Genomic DNA, 22,311 nt, shown 5'->3' with positions numbered 1-22,311 from the left:
ATACTTCATATACTTGGAAAGGTAACCATGATAGATATTATACTCAGAATATTCACTTGCCGTTAAAGTCTACAGCTTTTTGCTGCATTTGTTTTCATTTCCCATTCATGACACCTAAGAAATGTCAGGCTTACTTTGCAGAAAATAAGTTATTAAATGTCTCCATCAGGTCCTTCTGATCTGTATGTAAAATATGTGTTTTAATCAAGTTTATTTCAAAACTGTTAACTTTGTTTGTCTCCATATCATACAATTGTATTTGCAAAAACAATTATAAAGAACAAAAAAAGATCTTGGTACTTGTTAAAGATATCATCCAAATTTGGCATCATAAGTGACTATAGACACGATATAGAGGTTGAAGGACAGGGAAAATCATCCCATGTCCGTGAAGGACATCCCGTTCTAGAGATGTCCGCCGACCCTGCAGACATCTTTTAATACTGGCAGGAATCCCCCTCATGGCGATTCCTATAAATGTCATAAAAGTTTGATGGATGACTCAGTCAAACAGGACAGCTGTCTGTCAGACTTTACCATGTTTTACTTTTTCCATAAACAAACTACCAAAGTGGTATTCTTTTTTTTTTTTAAAGTAAAATTTATGACTTCCAAATCATGGGTAATTTTTTAATTTGTACTGTCCCTCATCACCAGATTTTACCTGGTGGTGCTGGACTTCACAAAAAGCAGTCATAAAGGCCACTCTAAATTGGACAGACCGTCGGATGGCTAACCTCTTATGGCCCGCATAACATCAAGCCAGTGGAAGATTATGTTGTTGATGGAGCCAGAGTAGGATCCACCGTCGATATACTTAAGGAACAACGGTCCCAAAACCAGGTGGGAGGACCATGAACTTGACCGAGAGGGCATACCACTCCAGCTAAACAAAAAATCACCCCTATATATTTGTAACAAATTAGATTATTTGTTGAGGGGTGGTATCCCCACTCAGGCAACAACCACAGTCATTGTCAAGGTGAACCACAAAAGTCACTGAATTAATCTGTGCTTAACCCTCTGGTGGCTTGGCACACAAACAGTCAGGCTTTACCTAGTAGCAATGTATAAAGTATTTGTGCAGAACACAACAGTAATTAAGTGACAACACAATAAAAATCCCAAACTAATTTTGAAAAAAGGGATAAATGTGAATAAGTGCAATCCAATCAGTAGATATAGAGTTTAAAGTTTAAAGCTTTTAGGGAAATTTTAAAGCTTTTAAGGTAAATAGCACATAAAAAACGCAAGTGCGAGGTCTTCTAGGCACACTAGACTGGGCAAAAGTCACAATTTCAGATCAGCAGCGACGGAACATGTGTTGAATACAAGAACCAGGTTATTCTGTCTGAAAAGTTACTTTCTGAGTCCAGCGCAAAGAGTTCTCTTCACGTTGAAAGAGAAGGCTGAGCATCACGGATGGTTGTTGCTGTGGCGCGAAGAGCAAGTTGGTCACTGCAGCCAAGTGTCGTGGTTAGTCGTTCCTGTAGCTTCATGTTGGTGATTGTCTCGGGCTCACAGTGAAGTGTAGGTCTCACGTTGCAGTCATCTTTGACAGTCCTCAACGTGAAGAGCTGATTTCACCAGAATGTTATGTTGGCACTCATCCAATTGCGTCAAAATCTTGGCACAAACAAGCCAATTTGTTGTCATGAGGAGCCTAACTTCATGATTTCGACCTTTTCTTTTCAGGATGATCTTCCACTGATGTCAGCTAAGGGTCCAGGACCTTGAGAGGGTACCTCTTGGGGATTAGGGCTTTCCCCAGCAGAGACCAGTGCAGGGTTAATGCAGGTCCAATTGCAAAACCAAGCAGGTCCATTTGCATCAGGTCAGCTGGGCAGTTGCAGGGAGGCCCCTGAAGCTTGTTGTGGCCTGTAGCTCACAAAGGTGGTTAGCCAACTAACACTTGTAATCACTTTGGGTAGCCTGGGAAGAAGGCAAGCAGGTCCAATCTTTTTTCTCAGACAGCAAGGCAGTCCTTCAAGCAGGAGGGCAGTCCTCTGGCAGCCTTATCTTCCCCTGGTCAAGATCTTGGGGTTGACCAAAGGCAGGGCAGTGTAGGTCTGCTGTCAGGATCATTTGTGTGTGTGTGTGGGTGTGTGTGTGTGTGTGGGGGTGGGAATTCAAAGCCCCTTGAAATGACTTTATGAATTGTTCAATTTCAGGACATGTAAAACTTAAGGATACATGTCCTACTTTTTAAAAGCAGCTTGATTTATCAGCCTTTAACGCCCTACTTAGGTGAGACTTTTAAGTTTAAAAAAAGGAAGGATTACTCCTGGCAAATGAATTAGCATTTTCAGGTCAAACCGGTAGTTTAAATCTGAACTACAGGCTGCAAAGGCGGGCATGAGACAAGTTTGTAAAGGACTACATTAGTGATTGGCACAATGAGTACTGCAGGCTCACTATATGCATTTAGGGGCAGATTTGTGAAAAGTGGCACTGCACCTAGTTCTTGCGTCCCTTAACGCCCCCTTAATGCCACCATGTGTGCGCCGTATTTAAAATACGGCTCACCATGGCGGTAGTCAGGGTTACTAGAGTCATAATTTTTTACTCTAGTCCGGTGCTTTGCAGGATTAGTGTAAAAAATGTTTATGCTAATCCTGCAAAGCACCCAGAAAACAATGGGAGCCTGCTTTTAATGCCTGCTCTTAGCAGGCTTCAAAGATGCTGATAAAAATGACACAAAGAAATCTCTTAGATTTCTTTGTGCCATTTTTTCAGCCCCACCTGGCGCCGGAATTCCCCCCTTGCAATCATTGTGCCTGATGCAGGCATAATGTGGTGCAAGGGGTTACAAAGTGGCACAATGCAAGCATTGCACCACTTTGTAAATATGGTGCAGCATTTTTGCATTTCCAGCACCACAGTTGAGTGAAAAAATTATGCTAATGTGGCATTGGAATGGTGCTTGGCCCTCTTAAATCTGGTCCTTAATTTACAGGCCCTGGGTATATGTAGTACTATTTACTATGGACTTGTAGGTGTAGGTCAATGGTACCATGTCTGAAAAAGAGACATAAGCACTTTAGCACTGGTTAGCAGTAGTAATGTGCACAGACTCTTAAAGCCAACACAAGAGGTTCAGCAAACAAGAGGTGTGAAGACTAAACATTTCGGTAAACAGCACACCAAGAATGTTAGGACAAAAAATATTTCTAACCAAATGTCATACTTTTAGATCAGTGGTTCGGACCTGGTGAATGTTTTCTTTGGTTAAAAAAAGTAAAAAAACTAAAAGTCTTTGTAACCAAAGTTCAATGTTAGGTAGGTTTGATATACAATACAATACCTTGAAATTTGCTGTCTAAACAATGTACATACGCTGTTCCTAGTATGAACGTATTAAAGGAAATTTATGTCTCTTTCCCTATGTTCAAATCATTATTTAGAAAATATCCTCACAAGATCTTTTAGGAGTATGTACAAAGCAAACATAAGACTAGTGTCTTTGCTTACCCACTAGCATTTTGAATAGCCTGAGCCAAATTAAAAAAAAATGGAAAATCTGCAATCTAAGGATTGCACTCATATGAGTGCATATTTATGAAATTAGAGAATTTACAAAAAATGTAATGGTAGGCATTTATATCTGATAGTTTTGTAGGTTTCAGGGGTACTCCCGAAAAGGTTTTATAAGCTCACACTTGCGTCTTTGAGAAGAGACTTCTGCATCACAATAATGTACATTTGCAAATATGGAAATCCCTTGTCATTTGTGTCACGGCATTTTTCCTTTATACACTGCTAAAATATTTTCAGAGTGCATTCCTACCCAGGGAAGAGAATGACCCATGTCAAATCTGCTCCTCTTGAAATCACACAATGTCAGCCAAAAAATTGAAAGGTTCAGTAGATTTAATGCAATGTACATAGAGATATGTCATTGGTGTCCAGGCAATTTGGTGCTGATTTTAATGCAAATCCTTTTCCAGCAAACCAATATGACCCTCATTGTCAGTTGACGAGAATAGAATTTCCAAGGAAAATACCGGTCAGGCAGCTGCAAAATCTGGTCAGCTTCAAAATGATCCAATATGAAAACAACAGACCTAGTTTAGAGGACCAAATAAAACTACAGATGGAAAAGTTCAAGCCATGTAACAGCCTGGTCTTTGCATGTCGCATGGCAGGGAACAGGAGTGACAAAAAAATATATATGAAAATAAAAAAAGAGTACATTTTTGGCCACCACGCTACTACCGCACAGCTCCTCTGCTGCAGCTGCAAGCACAGGCTCCAGGCCTGCCCTGCGTCCAATCCTAACGCTGATTTCATGCTGCTGGCAGCATAAAAGCAGCATTAGGTTTGGACCGGGCACCCAGCAAGGGTGCTCCGAGGCAGAGTGGGAGCCTCTGCCTGCTCTCTCCAACCCAGCACTGCGTTGCCAGGTTGGAGAGAGCCCAGTGCGCATCTATGTTTGACCGGCCCAAGACAGCCAGCCAAACATAAAGGTGCACTGGGGGGCGTGCTGTGCACTTCCTCTCTATCCCGGTCATGCCTGTGGCCCCAACCCTTTTGCAGTAAACATAGTTTATTATGTTTTTACTGTAAATGTTTTGCAGCTGCTGGCGGGGGAGGGGTGGCGCTCTCCGCCATAGCGAAGGAGCTGCTCCTGTCCTCACCTCCTTAAGACTCTGCATAAATGCCCAACTCCCCGACCTGCTTCATCCATCTGTCAGAGATTAACCAATTGCTAAACCTAAGTGGTAAATATATGTGTAAAAGTCCTCAGAATAGGTGGAAGACTTGTTGTAAAGGTCTTGGGTGTGGAAGATTATGTCCTGTGGATTTCAGATTGTAATCCCCATTAATTTCTGAGCATACCTCAGCCACAGGTGTTAATTCTGTTGGTAGTATTATAATAAGTGTCTAATTTTTTATTGTGGTTATAAGATAGTTGTTAACGTACCCTCTCATGTATGCAACAGAGGTTTGCAATTGTTCTGGGTCCAAACAGGTCACTATTGTTGCACAGTAGAAAAGAAGCAGAGCAGCTATCAATGCAGACAAACTGGAAGGCATTCTGGCAATCTGTAAGGCAATATCAGACACATATTAGAAGATGTGAGACAGATTCAAGACAGCGTTTCATATGCATCGTGAACATTAATTTTCAGGGTAGGGTCTATCATTGTATCGTGGACATTTACTTCTAGTGACTTTGAATTGAGATTTTTAATTTCTGTAAAACACTGATTTTGCAGTTTGTTGCCATAACATATTATATACCAAATGGAATGACACTTTAGCCAGATAGTGATCTAGAATGTTGACAGGTTTGCAAGTGAAACTTTAATTACTCTGAGAGTAAGATGTGCTAGTATAGTTCACAAAAAAAGATGATGGGCAACCTGAGGTGAGTAACTGATTAATGGCTTGCACCTGCAATTGCCATCACAAACTAATGAGGCATTCCATTGCGAATCCAAATAGGAGGGTCGCATCTGTAGCAATACTCCTACTTTTGATTTGAGGTGTATCTCAAAAACAATGTTATGCATCAGAATGTGTTTTCCGGCTCATAAAAGCGCTTTGGTATTTTGTAATACAGGCTGGCGGTCTTTCCTCAGCGTATTATGACCATGGCGGTTACCGCCATGGTCATCCGCCGGTTCTCCGTTCCGCCCGCCGGGCTGGAGACCTGGGTCTCCAGCCCGGCGGCCGTAACTATACCGCCAGCGGTATTTTGACCTGGCTTACCGCCGTGGATTTCCTGCGGTTGGAACCGCCATGAAATCCATGGCGGTAAGCACTATCAGTGCCAGGGAATTCCTTCCCTGGCACTGACAGGGATCTCCCCCACCCCCCACCCCCACCCGACACCCTCCCCTACACCCCCCACCACCCCTGCCACCCCCCAAAGGTGGCAGGGCCCCCCTCCCCACCCCGACCCCCAACATCTCCGAACTTACACACACACCTGACACGCACGCAGGCACCACCAACACACACACGCACACATACCGACATACATGCCTACATCCACACACACAGTCAGACATGCACACCCACATACAAACATACACGCACACTCATACAGACATACCCACAGACATACACGCACTCATTCACAATACACGCAACACCCCCGCAAGCATACACGCACTCACACACCCCCTCTACATACACAGACGCACACCCCCATGCACGCACACAACACACAACACCCTCCTCCCCTAACGGACGATCGACTTACCTGTTCCGTCGATCCTCCGGGAGGGGATGGGGATGGGAGCCATGGGGGCTGCTCCGCCGACACCACACCGCCAACAGAACACCGCCACGCCGAATCACAGGACGTGATTTGGTGGGCGGTGTTCTGTTGGCGTGGCGGTGAAGGTGGAGGAACCTCCACTTCCCCGCCGCCCGCCAGTATGGCTATTGGCGGATCTCCGTCGGAAAAAGGACGGAGAGCAGCCAACAGTCATAATACGCCGAGCGGCAAACCGCCACTACTGGCGGTCTTCTGCACGGCGGTCCCTCAGCGGTCTTGTAAAAAGACCGCTGATGTTGTAATCACCCCCTATGTCTTTTTACAAATCTCTGGGTTTGTGGCTGCAGAACATCTTTGTGCAAGAGATCCAAAAATCAGTAAGTTTACTACTGTTAAGAGCATTCAGACTATTTGTGAACCCCCAGAAGTCATGCATATACCTCCGTTTTCAGATCTTAATGGAGGAAGTTTACTCCAGGATATAAGTTTTGTAAACTAGGTCATCAAAATGTGCCTTCAGCATTTGCATGAATTTAAACTTAAAACTATTTGGCACCACATAAGCTATGGTCTGCATTTTTCGCACAAGCCTTTGTTGCATGAGTAATAACCTTGTTAGCTACTTAATGGAACTGGTACCTGTGACCTGATCAACAGGTCCCCCAAAGCAGGCGCCTTAATGCGCAATCAGGTCCGTAGGAATTTGAACTTGTTTCCTGCTGTTATATATACATCTAGGCATTTAGCAAGCGTCTTAACATATTGAGCTGTTTTAGTGACAGGAAAGTGTGATTTTAAATTGTGAAAAGGCCCCTGCAGGTGTCACAATAATTCAATAATCTGTTTCAGTAGCACAAGACACAAGAATCATATATGGATGTGTGTAATTCTACCACAATCCTAGCTGTCTGATCTTACATAGTCAGAAGCCTAATGAGGATTGGGAAACTTGTGCCACAGGCTGGTGCCTAAGAGGCTAATATAGTTAGGGCGTAGGCATTCAATTTGATAAAAGCATTATAAAGACGTTCAAGGGATGAAACATTGAGTGAGACATTCACCACAATTAACACGCAGTTAATCTAGGAAACATTCTTCTCAAGGGAAGACCCATACTAAAAGGACAAAATGGTACCCTTTTGTAAGTGGACCGGGTTAGAATGACACAGGAGAGTGTTAATCAAGATGTATAACCCTTCGAAAAAAAACATACACCAGCATAATCTTGCAGGATTAGCAGCATTTTGTGTCACAAATGTGGCTCGTAGTGTCTGAGATTACAGGATTATACCTCGTCATGCACACAGAAATTTGTTTGGGTAAAAAACTCAGGCCTCATTTAGTAGATAAAGGTGTAGCGTGATGCTGCAAGCAAATTGCTTCACTGAGCTGCGTAATTTCCAAAATACAGGTGTTAGACCTGACAGCCTTGGGTGGTCACCCCTAATTTTTTGCCTGCCTCCCTCCACTTTTTGGACACTGTTTTTGCTGGTTTTTAGACTCTGCACACTTTACCACTTCTAACCAGTGCTAAAGTACGTATGCTCTCTCCCTTTAAACATGGTAACATTGGATCATACCCAATTGGACTATTTAATTTACTCATAAGTCCCTAGTAATGTGCACTGTATGTGCCCAGCCCTGTAGATTAAATGCTACCAGTGGGCCTGCAGCACTGGTTGTGCCACCCACTTAAGTAGCCCCTTAACCTTGTCTCAGGCCTGCCATTGCTAGGCCTGTGTGTGCAGTTTCACTGTCACTTTGACTTGGCATTTAAAGGTACTTGCCAAGCCTAAAACTCTCCTTTTTCTACATATAAGTCACCCTTAATGTGTGCCCTAGGCAACCCCTAGAGCAGGGTGCTGTGTGGGTAAAAGGCAGGACATCTACCTGTGTAGTTTACATGTCCTGGTAGTGTAAAACTCCTAAATTCGTTTTTACACTACTGTGAGGCATGCTCCCTTCATAGGCTAACATCGGGGCTGCCCTCAGACATCATTGAAGTGGTAGCTGCTGATCTGAAAGGAGTAGGAAGGTCATATTTAGTATGGCCAGAATGGTAAAACAAAATCCTGCTGACTGGTGAAGTTGGATTTAATATTCCTATTTTAGAAATGCCGCTTTCAGAAAGTGAGCATTTCTCTGTACTTAAATCTTTCTGTGCCTTACAATCCAAGCCTGGCTGGGTTTAGTTGACAGCTCCTTGTGCATTCACTCAGACACACCCCAAACACAGGGTACTCAGCCTCACTTACATAGATCTGCATTTTGAATGGGTCTTCCTGGGCTGGGAGGGTGGAGGGCCTGCTCTCACACAAATGACTGCCACACCCCCTACTGGGACCCTGGCAGACAGGATTGAACTGAAAGGGGACCTGGTGCACTTCTAAGCAACTCTTTGAAGTCTCCCCCACTTCAAAGGCTCATTTGGGTATAAAACAGGGCCTCTGCCCTACCTCCTCAGACACTTCCTGGAGAAGAAACTTGTAACCAGAACATGCATACTGCCAAGAAGAACTGCCTAGCTGCCCAAAGGACTCACCTGACTGCTTTCTGTGAAGGACTGCTGCCTTGCTGTAGTTTTGCTGCCTTGCTACTCCCTGGCTGTGGTGAAGAAGTGCTCTCCAAGGGCTTGGATAGAGCTTGCTTCCTGTTCCTTGAAGTCTCAGGACCAAAAAGACTTCTCTCTTGCAACTGGACTCCTTGTGCAGTGAAAATTCGACGCACAGCTTGCTAAAAACGACGCACAGCCTGTTCCGCAGTGAAAAATTGACAGCACGCCGAACTGGGACGACGGCGCTCGACTTCGCAAGGAAAAGATCGATGCGGCACCTGCGGTGCGACCGGAACTTCGACGCACGGCCCACCAGATCGACGCACAGCTGACCTGGGACGACGACGCCCGACTTCCAGAGGGGAAATCGACGCAGCGCCTGCCATGAGGGAGAAATTTCCCTGCACCGCCCACCGGAACGATGCAAAACTTGTCAACAAGCCCAGGATTCCACGCACAGACCCCAGGGCGTCTGAAAATCCTGCATCCCGAAGAGGATACACGACCGAGCGCCGGAAATCGACACCCAGCCGTCCCTGTGTGGAAAATAAACGACGCATCGACCGTGTGCGCCTGAGAAATCGACGCACACCCCTTTGTTTCCACGCTTCTCCTCCTCTGCGACCCTTTGCGGAGATTTTTCACTCAAACCAGGTACTTTGTGCTTGAAAGAGGCTTTGTTTGCTTTTAAAAGACATAAGACACTTTGGGGGTGATTCTGACCTCGGCGGTAAAATGCCCTTACCGCCGGTCAGAAGACCGCCATAACACCACCACGGCCGCGGTCAACCGCCACGGTCATTCTGACCCACAACGGCCAAACCTCCAAAAATCCGTCCTCCACTGCAGCCCGCCACATCGGCGGGCAGCGATAAACTGGAGATGACCAAACCTCCACCGTCACGCCAACAGAAATACGCCCATGCCATTACGACCCACGAATCCACACGGCGGTCATTCAAACGCGGTATTCCATTGGCGCTACACACCGCCGCGGTCAGAATACACACACATCACCAAAACACAGCCACATAGGACAATTTGAAAAACACACACCTGATACACATACACACACCACTCCCACACAATCAACCAACTATAAAACACACACCCACATCACCCACAAACCCCTGCGACCCCAATTATTGAGAGAAGGAGAGAGAGACACAGCAGACAATCCAAAGCAAGACACACTGAGGCACACTACACCATCACACACACCACATAGTAGCACAAAGCACCACTCACCAACACACTCCTCATCACATACACCACCCCACACCTCACCCACACCACCCCATGGCACCCCAAAGGCATCCACGATTTTCGGACCAAGAACTCCGGGTCATGGTGGAGGAAATCCTAAGAGTGGAACCCCAGCTCTTCGGCTCGCAGGTGCAGCACACCAGTATAGCCAGGAAGGCGGAGCTATGGCAGCGGATCGTGGACAGGGTCAACGCGGTGGGACAGCATCCCAGGAATAGGGAGGACATCCGCAAAAGATGGAACGACCTACGGGGGAAGGTCCGATCGATGGTCTCCAGGCACAACATCGCGGTCCAGAAGACTGGCGGCGGACCCCCACCCACCCCTCCCGAATTTACATCGTGGGAGCAAGAGGTCTTGACCATCCTGCATCCTCAGGGCCTCGCAGGAGTAGCCGGAGGAATGGACTCTGGTAAGTCCCATCTCAACTACTATATCCCCCACACCCCACCAGCATGCCAACCCACACCCCCACCCTCACCCCCAACCCCCCAGCACACATCCTTCCTGACAATGTCTCACCAGCACAACCCACCCATCCCAACACCAACTCCTGCATGCCAACACAAACCATGGGCACCCATCACCTAAGCATGACCACTGCACTAACCCCTCCCCCCCACTAAATACCCTCACAACACCTCCCTCCAGGGAATGCCTGCACTGGGGGACAAGGGCACGCACAACACGCATGCTATTGCACACACAGAAACAATAACCAAACTCTCTTACCCCATGCAGGACCCGAACGACAACACACCAGCCAGGAGGGTCCAGAAGTTTCCATCCCACCACCGGAACAGGCCCACACTGAGGATAGCAGCTCTTTCGACAGTGAACCTGATGACCAGCCCAGACCATCGGGGACCTCTGGGCAGTCGGTTCCCCTCACCCAGACACAGGCCACACCAGACCCGACCCCCTCTGCCGACACCAGCACAGCTCCCACCCAGCGGGCCCATGCCTCTGTCTCTAGGACAGCTCAATCAGTGGTGTGTCTGCCACTACAGGGCACCCAGGCTAACCCGACACCCCAACAACAACAGGGACCTGGGGGCAGTGGGAGCGGGCACACCGGCCAGGGGACAGACGCCGGGGGAAACCGGGCAGCTCGGAGGGCTGCTGTGCGACAGGGGGGGGAGGAGAGGCCCAGGGAACCCACTCTCCAAGAGGCCCTCACCACCCTCATGGGGGCCTACCACCACTCCCAAGAAACGATGGCGACGGTACTGGCCAGGTTCACTGAGATCCAGGCACAGCAGGAGGAACGCTACATGGGGTTCAGGGAGGAGCTGAGAATCATCGGGACCGCAATGGGGACCATCGTCCTGGCCCTCCACAGGATAGAGGATGCGTTGTGGGACCATGGTGCACCACACAGGGCCCCTGTCACTAGGCCGGACCAGGAACAGCCTACCACCTCCGCCGGCGCTAGTGGACAGGAGGTCCCAACACCTCGACAGCCCCCCAGAACCCCACCTCATGCTGAAGAACAACCACCCCGTAAGAGGAGCCTGAGACCAAAGAAAAAGACAGAGTAGGATGTCAAGACCCCCGCCAGCAGGACATACCCCCTCAAGTCTTCCCACTGTCCCACATTGCCACCCTGTCCAACCATGAACTGCCTATGCTCCATCCTTCCACAGGCAAAAGAACAATGCACCTGTGAGACTGAGAACTGGACTCTGCCATGGATATTCCTCCACCCCCACCCATCACCCTTAGCATCACATGTACCGGTATCTAGCACTGTAAATAAATCACATTTTGCACACAAACCTGTTTTGAGTCATGCTGTATTATTAACAAAGGGATAACATATAACTGTTCAATTTCTGTTCTGTCAATTAGTCATGACAACATACCAATGTCAATACGCTGTATTTCATGGGCGAACCAAGCAGAAGTCAGGTACTGAGTCAGACAGCACTGAGAAGGGAAGGGAAAGGCATAAATTAATAAAAAACATCTGTGGGGAACTACAGAAAGTACAGATGCAGGAGGCTAGAAGCAATTGTGAAATGGCGTGGGTGATTCTTACCTGGGTGTTACTGGAAATACTGTTGTATCACTCTGTCCCTATTGTCTGTGTCGTCCTCAGAGTCTTCCTCTTCTTCACTCTCCACAGGCTCCACGGCTTCTACAACACCACCATCTGGACCATCCTCCTGCAGGAAAGGCACCTGGCGTCGCAAAGCCAGGTTGTGAAGCATACAGCACGCCACGATGATATAGCACACCTTCTTTGGTGAGTACATTAGGGATCCACCAGTCATATGCAGGCACCTAAACCTGGCCTTCAGGAGGCCAAAGGTTCGCTCAATCACCCTCCTTGTACGCCCATGGGCCTCATTGTAGCGTTCCTCTGCCCTTGTCCGTGGATTCCTTACTGGGGTCAGTAGCCACGGCAGGTTGGGGTAACCAGAGTCACCTATTAGCCACACACGTTGTCTCTGTAGCTGCTCCATCACATAGGGGATGCTGCTATTTCGCATCACATACGCGTCATGCACTGACCCTGGGAACTTGGCATTTACATGGGAGATGTACTGGTCAGCCAAACAGACCACCTGGACATTCATCGAATGATAATTCTTTCTGTTTCGGTACACCTGCTCATCGTCTTTTGGGGGTACCAAAGCCACATGGGTCCCATCAATGGCACCAATGATGTTGGGGATATGTCCAAGGGCATAGAAATCACCCTTCACTGTGGGCAAGTCACCCTCCTCGGGGAAAATGATGTAGCTCCGCATGAGTTTCATCAGGACAGACAACACTCTGCTCAAAATCTTTGAAAACATAGGCTGAGACATTCCAGATGACATGGCCACTGTGGTCTGGAATGACCCACTGGCCAAAAAATGGAGGACTGACAAAACCTGCACCAGAGGGGGAATCCCTGTGGGTTGGCGGATGGGGGACATCAGGGCTGGCTCCAGCTGGGCACACAGTTCATGGATAGTGGCACGGTCAAGTCGGTATCGAAGGATTATATGGCGTTCTTCCATTGTCGACAGGTCCACCAGCGGTCGGTACACGCGAGGATTCCTCCTTCTCATCCCAAGTCCCAGCGGACGGTGCCTAGGAAGGACAACATGGAGCACAGAGTCAGCCAAACCACAGGTACGTACAGACAGCTTGCACAGTTAAAGAATGGCAATGGGTTGAAAGGCGTGTATGTGTGGCAATGCAAGGCCTAGGCCTGTGTGTCGCAGTCAAAATTAAGCCATGTGGGCCCTTGAAATGGCGGCTGCCTGACCTGTGAAGTGGGACAATGGGATGTGAGGTCACTGCGCTGGCGGGGCACACCGTGGCGGTAGGCGGTCGAAGACCGCGGCGCAAAGCCGCATTGGTTAACATTGAAGCCTATGGGTTTCAGGAGCCAATAACGAAGTGCGCCGGCGGTCGCGGTACGCACCGCCGCGGTACGCACCGCCGCGGGCGTGACCGCCATTTTCTATCTGCTTAATCACTCGAGACCTGATCATCCACAGGAGAGGACCTATACTGCAAGTGCTGCTGTGACCTCGGTCTGGAAGATACAATGGCTGCTGTGACTGGGGAAAGGGCCCCTGCCTTCACGTCTGAAGAATTGGACAAGCTCGTGGATGGGGTCCTCCCCCAGTATGCGCTACTCTACGGTCCTCCAGACCAACAAGTGAGTACCCCGGGTGCTAATGGAATGGGCTATGCCTGTGTGGATTGGGGTGGATGTAAGTTGGTGGGGTGGGGGGCGAATGAGGAGTGCAACGCCTGACAGATGAGAGCATGTGCCATATGGCAAAGTGGGTGGGGGGGGGGCAAGTACATCTAACATGCAGGCCATTGATGATTTCCTCCTTTCCACCCTGTACATGTCTAATAGGTCAGCGCCCATCAGAAGATCGAGATTTGGCGTGCCATCGCCAAGGAAGTCCGGACCTTGGGGGTCCACAACAGACGGGGCACCCACTGCCGCAAGAGGTGGGAGGACATCCGCCGCGGAACAAGGAAGACCGCAGAAACACTGCTGGGGATGGCCTCCCAACCTAGGAGGGGTGCCAGTCGCACCATGACCCCCCTGATGTCCCGGATCCTGGCGGTGGCCTACCCTGAATTGGATGGGCGCTTTAAGACATCACAGCAGACACAAGGGGGTGAGTATCAGCACATTCTCCTATCTTTCTGCGCAGTGGAGGCGTCTGGGTGGGGGAGGAGGGCTGTGGGTGACATTAGGCCAGGGCGCTTTCTGTAGTGTAGTCCTCTCCCTTAGGCATGGCCCTGTGCCCCCGGCCCCCACCTCTGTAGGGTGACAAGTACAGCCATTGAAGGTCCAGCATCTCCCATGTGCGCGTTTGACGTCTCTTGGCCTGTTGTCTTAGTCAGTAGTACTGAGTAGTGTACCCCGAATGCGCGGCTTAGTGCATTAGGCACCTGTGTCTGTCCTCTCCGCCAACGGTGTTGACATTGCATGCACTCAACCTGGTCTTCTTTTTTCTCCCCCCACCCTTTCTCTTCATCTTCTTGTGCATGTGTGCATTAGCATCATCAGGCGGAGGAGATATGGCATCGGAGCACGAGGGAGCTGCAGGACACAAGGCCCTGGTGGGCCCAGGAACAGACACCGAGGGCACCAGTGATCCGGAGGGCGAGGGGAGCACCACGACGGGGACCGCTGGTGAGAGCAGCGAAAGCGACACGTCCTCGGATGGGAGCTCCCTAGGGGTGGCGGCAACATCCGTGCCCCCCGCCTCTACAGGTACAGCCGCCACCCAGCGCACCAGCCCCGCCCTCCCAGCAGCCCCTCAGTCTTCGCTCCGTGCCGGTTCGCCCAGGAAGGCGCGCGTCTCCTTCGCCCCAGGCACCTCAGCCCCTGCCCCTGTTGCCCCTGCTGCCCTCAGTGCGGAGCTCATTGACCTGGTAAGGACGCTCATTGTTGGGCAGACGACCCTTCTGAATGCCATCCAGGGTGTGCAAAGGGAGGTGCAACAGAGCAATGCGTACCTGGAGGGCATTCATTCGGGTCAGGCTGCCCATCAACGAGCATTCACTGCTCTGGCCTCAGCACTGACGGCAGCCATTGTCCCTGTTTCCAGCCTCCCTCTTCTGACTGCCTCCAGCCTGTCTCTGTCTCCTGTTCCTCAGCCTATCCCATCCACACCATCAGACCAGCCTGCACACACCTCAACACCCAAGAGCAGCTCATCCAAACACAAGCACCACAGATCCCGCAAACACTCACCCGAGCAACACCCAGATGCAGACATGCCAACAGCCACTGCCACCCCTGTGTCCCCCTCCTCCTCGTCTCCCTCCTCCCTCCCTGTGACGTCTACACTCACACCTGCATGCACCCCAACATCAGCCAGTGCTTCCATCACCACCTCACCCTCCAGTACAGTCCACACTCGTGCAGTCACCACCCCCACTGCCATGTACACGTCCCCTGTGTCCTCTCCCACTGTGTCTGTCACCCCCTCTTCCAAGACACACAAACGCAGGCAGCCACCCACCCAACAGCCATCCACCTCACGACAGCCTACAGCACCAGCACCTTCACCCAATGACAGCACACCTGACTCTCCTACAACCACCTCCTCTACCTCCACTTCCATCTCCACTTCTCCTACCCTTTACCTTGGCCCTAAAAAACTTTTCCTGGCTAACCTTAACCTCTTTCCCCCCGATGACCTCCCCCATCCATCTTCAAAGAGTCCCAAGAGCACCGCAGCCACCACCAGCCCAGCTTCGGGTGTCACTGTTGTGCCTGGGTTCTGGAGCCCACCCTTTGCCAGCAGTGACACATCGATCAGCAGCAAGGACACGTCCAGCCCCCCCCCGGCAAGAGGACCCGCAAAACCAAGGACCGCCGTGCAAGGACCGACAGGGCTGCCCCCAAGGAGCAATGTGCGGCCACTTCACCACCCACACCATCTGGGGGAGGCAAGGGCCCGAGAGCCCCATCAAAGGAGCAGAAGGGCAGCAGGAGCGCGGAGAAGGTGGACCCCACATGCCACATCCCAGCTGGGAAGGAGGACACTAAGGAGGCCAGGAGTCCGTCCCCAAAGGGTCCAGAAACGTCACGGTCCGAGGGCGACTGAACAGGGAGTCCAGGCCAGGTCTGGCTCCCTTAACCTGCTGGATGGGCACCGCTGAACAGGGCCCGCGGTGCAGAAGAGCACCGCTGAACAGGGCCCCGCCGTGGAGATAGGCACCACTGAACAGGGCCCGCGGTGCAGAAGAGTACCGCTGAACAGGGCCCCGCCGTGGAGATAGGCACCGCTGAACAGGGCCCGCGGTGCAGAAGAGTACCGCTGAACAGGGCCCACGGTGCAGAAGAGTACCGCTGAACAGGGCCCCGCCGTGGAGATAGGCACCGCTGAACAGGGCCCGCGGTGCAGAAGAGTACCGCTGAACAGGGCCCGCAGTGCAGAAGAGTACCGCTGAACAGGGCCCCGCCGTGGAGATAGGCACCGCTGAACAGGGCCCGCGGTGCAGAAGAGTACCGCTGAACAGGGCCCCGCCGTGGAGATAGGCACCGCTGAACAGGGCCCGCGGTGCAGAAGAGTACCGCTGAACAGGGCCCGCGGTGCAGAAGAGTACCGCTGAACAGGGCCCCGCCGTGGAGATAGGCACCGCTGAACAGGGCCCGCGGTGCAGAAGAGTACCGCTGAACAGGGCCCCGCCGTGGAGATAGGCACCGCTGAACAGGGCCCGCGGTGCAGAAGAGTACCGCTGAACAGGGCCCCGCCGTGGAGATAGGCACCGCTGAACAGGGCCCGCGGTGCAGAAGAGTACCGCTGAACAGGGCCCCGCCGTCTCAAGCACCGCTCCGCTGGGCCCTTCATTTCAAGCACCGCTCCGCTGGGCCCCGCCGTCTCAAGCACCGCTCCGCTGGGCCCTTCCTGTCAAGCACCGCTCCGCTGGGCCCCGCCGTCTCAAGCACCGCTCCGCTGGACCCTTCCTCTCAAGCACCGCTCCGCTGGGCCCTTCCTGTCAAGCACCGCTCCGCTGGGCCCTTCCTCTCAAGCACCGCTCCGCTGGGCCCCGCAGTCTCAAGCACCGCTCCGCTGGGCCCTTCCTGTCAAGCACCGCTCCGCTGGGCCCCGCCGTCTCAAGCACCGCTCCGCTGGGCCCTTCCTCTCAAGCACCGCTCCGCTGGGCCCTTCCTCTCAAGCACCGCTCCGCTGGGCCCTTCCTCTCAAGCACCGCTCCGCTGGGCCCCGCCGTCTCAAGCACCGCTCCGCTGGGCCCTTCCTGTCAAGCACCGCTCCGCTGGGCCCCGCCGTCTCAAGCATCGCTCCGCTGGGCCCTTCCTCTCAAGCACCGCTCCGCTGGGCCCCGCCGTCTCAAGCACCGCTGAACAGGGCACCGCCGTCTCAAGCACCGTTGATGGTTCATTGTGCCCACCATGCCTCCTCCTTGACCAGTGGAGACTGTCATCCACCTGATGGACTGTGGCTTTGCACTCCCCAGGATGGTCCAGTGGGCAATCCACCCACTGTAGAGACATTGAGAGACTGTGGCTTTGCACTCCCCAGGATGGCCCAGTGGGCAGCCCACCCACTGTAGAGACATTGAGAGACTGTGGCTTTGCACTCCCCAGGATGGTCCAGTGGGCAATCCACCCACTGCAGAGACTTGAGAGACTGTGGCTTTGCACTCCCCAGGATGGTCCAGTGGGTAGCCCACCCACTGTAGAGACATTGAGAGACTGTGGCTTTGCACTCCCCAGGATGGTCCCGTGGGCATGGTGGCTCCTCGTGGATCTGGCGTCGTGGACTCATGTGGCTGTGGTGCCCCCCCCTTCCCTTCCCCCTGAGGTGCCTGTAGTTTTTACATCTGATGCCCCTGCAGTGTTCTCTCCAAAGGACTCAGGTCTCCTGTGTGGGCTTTGCCCTTGTTTCTCAAGACTTTGGCCCACGGACATGCTGAATTCGTAGGATGTGTAGGACTTGGTACTTCAGTTATACACTGATGTGTATGTCATTTGTTTAGTTGTGGATATCTTTCATGGTTGTACGCTAATTTTCTGGAGCTTTTTGGTACATAAATATTTATTCCAAATATGATTATGTCCTAGCATTTTTCAGGGGTGTTTGGGTGGTGTCACTGTGACTTGGTGCTCTGCATTGGTGAGTACATGATTGGGGGGGGGGGGGGGTCGCATATGTGTGTGCCCGTAACCTTTCGTCCTCCCCCTCCCGTGTGTCGTAGGTGCAGTACTCACCGTTGTCGTCTGCGCCGGACTTCGTACTCGTGGTAGATGAGAAGGTAGACGAGAGCAGGTAGGATGTTTAATTCGGGTTCCATGCTGTCCTCCGTACTCGTGGAGTGTGTTTTGGTGAGCGTTTTCCCGTTCGTAGTCTGTTTCCGCCGTGTTTTTATCGGCGGTGCTCCCGCCCCAGAAAAGGTGGCGGATTGGTGAGTTATGATAGTGTGGGCGGTACATTGTCTGCCGCCTGCCTGTTGGCGGTGACCGCCGCGCTGTTTGTCTGTACCGCCGCGGCGGTCGGAGTGTTAAGTTGGCGGGCTGTGTTGGCGGTTCCCGCCAGGGTCAGAATTCCATTTTTTGGACCGCCAGCCTGTTGGTGGGTTGGCCGCCACTTTAACACCGACCGCCAGGGTTAGAATCACCCCCTTTATATCACTTTTCAGTGAAATCTTTACATTTTCTTATTGCATCTTTGATCGTTTTCACCTGCAAATATCCAGATAAATATTATATATTTTTCTAAACACTGTGTGGTCTATTTTAGTGGTGCTATATGGTGTTATTATATGATTTATTACACAAATACTTTACACATTAACTTCTAAGTTAAGCCTGACTGTTCAGTGCCAAGCTACCAGAGGGTGGGCACAGGATAATTTGGATTGTGTGTGACTTACCCTCACTAGAGTGAGGGTCCTTGCTTGGACGGGGGTAACCTGACTGCCAACCTAAGACCCCATTTCTAACATTGGTGATCAGCGGTGAGGATAGGACTTGTATTTGTGCAGTGACATACAGTAGCTAAGTATTTCACTACCTACCCACAGTTGAAGGTCAACTTGATTTTTATATTCTTTCTGCAATTTCGTTTTTCCTGTCAATTTTTGGACCAAAATCCTCACTCAACATTTCTCAGGCAGGGTCTCAAGTAGGAGATTTTGACCTAGCCCTGCTGAAGACATACACTGTCAAACAGCTGAAAGGATTCTGCAGGGATATGGGAGTACCCACCCAAGTTGCCTCCAGAAAGGAGGAATTTCTAAAGGCGCTGAGGGCCTGGGCAGAAGCCCATTCAGAGGAGGGTGCTGAGGAGGAGGAGCCAGAAGACGGCTCCCCAGAGGATTTTTTGCCACCAGTGGATGATACCACTGCAACTGTGCCCCCTGCAAAACCAGGGAGCAGTGTCTCTGATCAAAGCCTGACCGCAGAGGAAAGGAGAGAGAAGAGAGAGTTTCAGTTGCAAATGGCAAGGCTAAAAATTGAGGCTCAACAGGAGGAAAGGAGGGCAGAGAGAGAAGCCAAGCAAGCTGAGGCTGAAAGAGCAGCCAAACAGATTGAAGCTGAAAGAGCTGAAGCTGCAGCTGAGAAAGCCCTGCCTGAGAAGAAACTATTGTTGGCTCATAAACTGAGTCTCAAGGAGCTGGAGATCAAGGCGAGATAGTCTGAGTCCAGCAGTAATGGTGGTAGCATACATACAGGACCTGCTGGAGAAAAGAAGGTTCGTATACCCAAAAATGTGGTGCCCAGTTTTGTGGTGGGAGATGACATAGATAAGTGGCTAGCTGCTTATGAAGTTGCACTAAGGGCTCATGAGGTTCCTGAAGGGAAATGGGGTACAGCTATGTGGAGTTATGTGCTAGCACTGGGGAGGGACACACTTCTCACACTGGATACAAAAGATCAAAACACATACCCGCTTCAGAAAGCCATTTTACTTGCCAAGTTTGGGCTGACCCCTGAGGGATACCGTCAGAGGTTCAGGGTCAGCACCAAACAGTCCACACAAACATGGGTAGATTTCTCTGACTTTTCTAGTAAGGCACTGAATGGATCGGTGTGGGGCAGCAGAGTAGATGATTACAAAGGGTTATATGACTTGATTCTGAGAGAGCATATACTCAGTATTTCTTTTACAGAGTTGCACCAGCACTTGGCAGATAGTAAGCTGACTGACCCCAGGAAGCTTGCTGAGGAGGCGGATCTCTGGGTTAGCACCAGAGTGTCCAAAAAGGTATCTGGGGGGGATTCCCACAAAGGTGGTCAGGTTTCCCAACAGAAGAAAGAGGGGGGAGAAAAACTTAAAGATAAGGAGTTCTCAAAAGGCCCCCAAAAGAATTCCCAAGGGGGGGGTGGTCACCATTCCACCCCTAGGTTTGCAAAGAAGCCAGGGTATTTTGATAAAGCATTAGGGTAGTTCATCCCCAGTTTGGACACTCTAAGGGTGACTCCCAGTGCCTCAGGAGGGCACAGTCCACCACTGGACAGACACGTGGGTTTGCTAGTGTAGCGCTCAGGGGGGAGACAGTCCCAGTAAGCTTTGGGGAGCAGGCAGAGGTTTCCCTAGTGTCCCTGGGAGAAAGAGAGATGGTGCCTAAAACCTACATGCAGAAAATACTTCAAGGTATAGGCAGTGGGTCACTATTGATGGGCAAAGGGTGGAGGCTCTGCGTGACACAGGAGGCAGTATGACTACTGTCAAGAGTCAGCTGGTGTCATTAGAGCAGATAGTCCCAAATACATTCCACCAGGTCATAGTCACTGACAATCGTAAGAGTCACCCACCGGTGGCTCTGGTTCCCTTTGAGTGGGGGGGGTCTCTGGTACACTGAAAGTAGCTGTGAGACCTGCCAGGCCTGTAGATTGTCTGTTAGACTGTGATCTTGAGCATACTGCCTGGAAAGAGGTAGAGCTCAGATCCCACCTGGAGATGTTAGGTTTGCCTGAGTGGGTCTGCATGACCACATGGTACATGGCTCCCGGGAAGGGAGTCAAAGGCGTCTGGAGCCTGGAACAATGGCCCAGGCAGCTGCCAAGAGGAAGGGCAAGAAGCGAGGGAAACCCACCTCAAATGTGCCCAAAAGTGGTGGACGGGGACCCTGAGAAGGAGAAGGCCCCTGAGCCAACTGGGGAGGACATAGCTGACCTGGGTAACCTACCTGAACTTGCTGGCTGTCAAGTAGAGGGTGAGCCAACCAGGGCAGAATTCTGCAAAGCGCAGAAGGAATGCCCAACCCTTGAGGGTCTGAGGTGACAGGCATCAGCCCAAGCAGCAGGTGACGCATCTTGCACTCACCATATTTACTGGGAGAATGATCTCCTTTACAGTGAGCCTAAGGTTCCAGGTCCTGGGGCAGCATGGGTGCTGGTGGTCCCCCAGTGTTACTGGGCCTTCCTACTGGGTCTGGCTCACATCATCCCCCTGGCAGGACACCTGGGCCAAGACAAGACCTTCAACAGGCTTGTCACCCATTTCCATTGGCCCAGAATGAGGGTAGCCTCAGATAATTTCTGCAGAGCTTGCCCCACCTGCCAGGCTAGTGGGAAGACAGGGAAACATCTTAAGGCTCCCCTGCTCCCACTCCCTGTCGCTGGCACCCCCTTTGAACGGTTGGGCATCGACATTGTTGGTCCCTTGGACCCCAAAACTGCCTTGGGCAACAGGTTTATCCTGGTTTTGGTGGACCATGCCACCCGCTATCCAGAGGCAATCCGTCTGAGAACAGTGACTGCACCGGTGGTGACCAGAGCCCCGTTGGGAATATTTACCTGTGTGGGATTCCCTAAGGAGGTTGTGTCTGACAGGGGCACAAACTTCATGTCTGCGTACATGAAGTCCATGTGGGATGAGTGTGGAGTGACCTACCAGTTTACCACCCCTTCTCATCCTCAATCCAATGGGCTTGTTGAGAGATTCAACAAGACCCTGAAGGGCATGATTAGTGGCCTGACTGAAGCCATGAGGCGTAAGTGGGATGTCCTCTTACCATGCCTGTTGTTTGCTTACAGAGAGGTGCACCAGAAAGGGGTGGGGTTCAGCCCCTTTGAGCTACTCTATGGTCACCTTGTCAGGGGACCTCTAAGCATTGTTAAAGAGGGCTGGGAGAAAGCTCCCAAGACTCCTCCTCAGGATGTGGTCAGCTACATGCTGGCCCTCCGCAACCAAACCCAATGCTTCTGGAAGCAGGCCAAGAGTAACCTCGAGGACAGTCAAGAGGTGGTGAAGGAGTGGTATGACCGGAAGACCACTCTCGTTGAGTTCTCACCTGGAGACAAAGTTTGGGTGAT

The 22,311-nt window shown here is 51.1% G+C and overlaps 1 protein-coding gene across 1 annotated transcript in view; it reads right to left on the bottom strand.

The window, feature by feature from the left end:
- LOC138273024 (uncharacterized) overlaps positions 1-22,311 on the bottom strand; it is a 61,393-nt gene that overhangs the window by 14,022 nt on the left and 25,060 nt on the right. Inside the window, exon 2 of the mRNA XM_069218873.1 lies at positions 4,925-5,046. Within this exon, the coding sequence (XP_069074974.1) occupies positions 4,925-5,037 (113 nt within the window). The 5' untranslated portion in view covers positions 5,038-5,046. The remainder of the gene's footprint in view (positions 1-4,924; positions 5,047-22,311) is intronic.

The sequence above is a fragment of the Pleurodeles waltl genome, chromosome 2_2 (assembly GCF_031143425.1).
Source record: "Pleurodeles waltl isolate 20211129_DDA chromosome 2_2, aPleWal1.hap1.20221129, whole genome shotgun sequence".
Taxonomy (NCBI): domain Eukaryota; kingdom Metazoa; phylum Chordata; class Amphibia; order Caudata; family Salamandridae; genus Pleurodeles; species Pleurodeles waltl.
The sequence above is the reverse complement of the archived record's forward strand: the minus strand, read 5'-3'. Positions and strand labels throughout refer to the sequence as shown.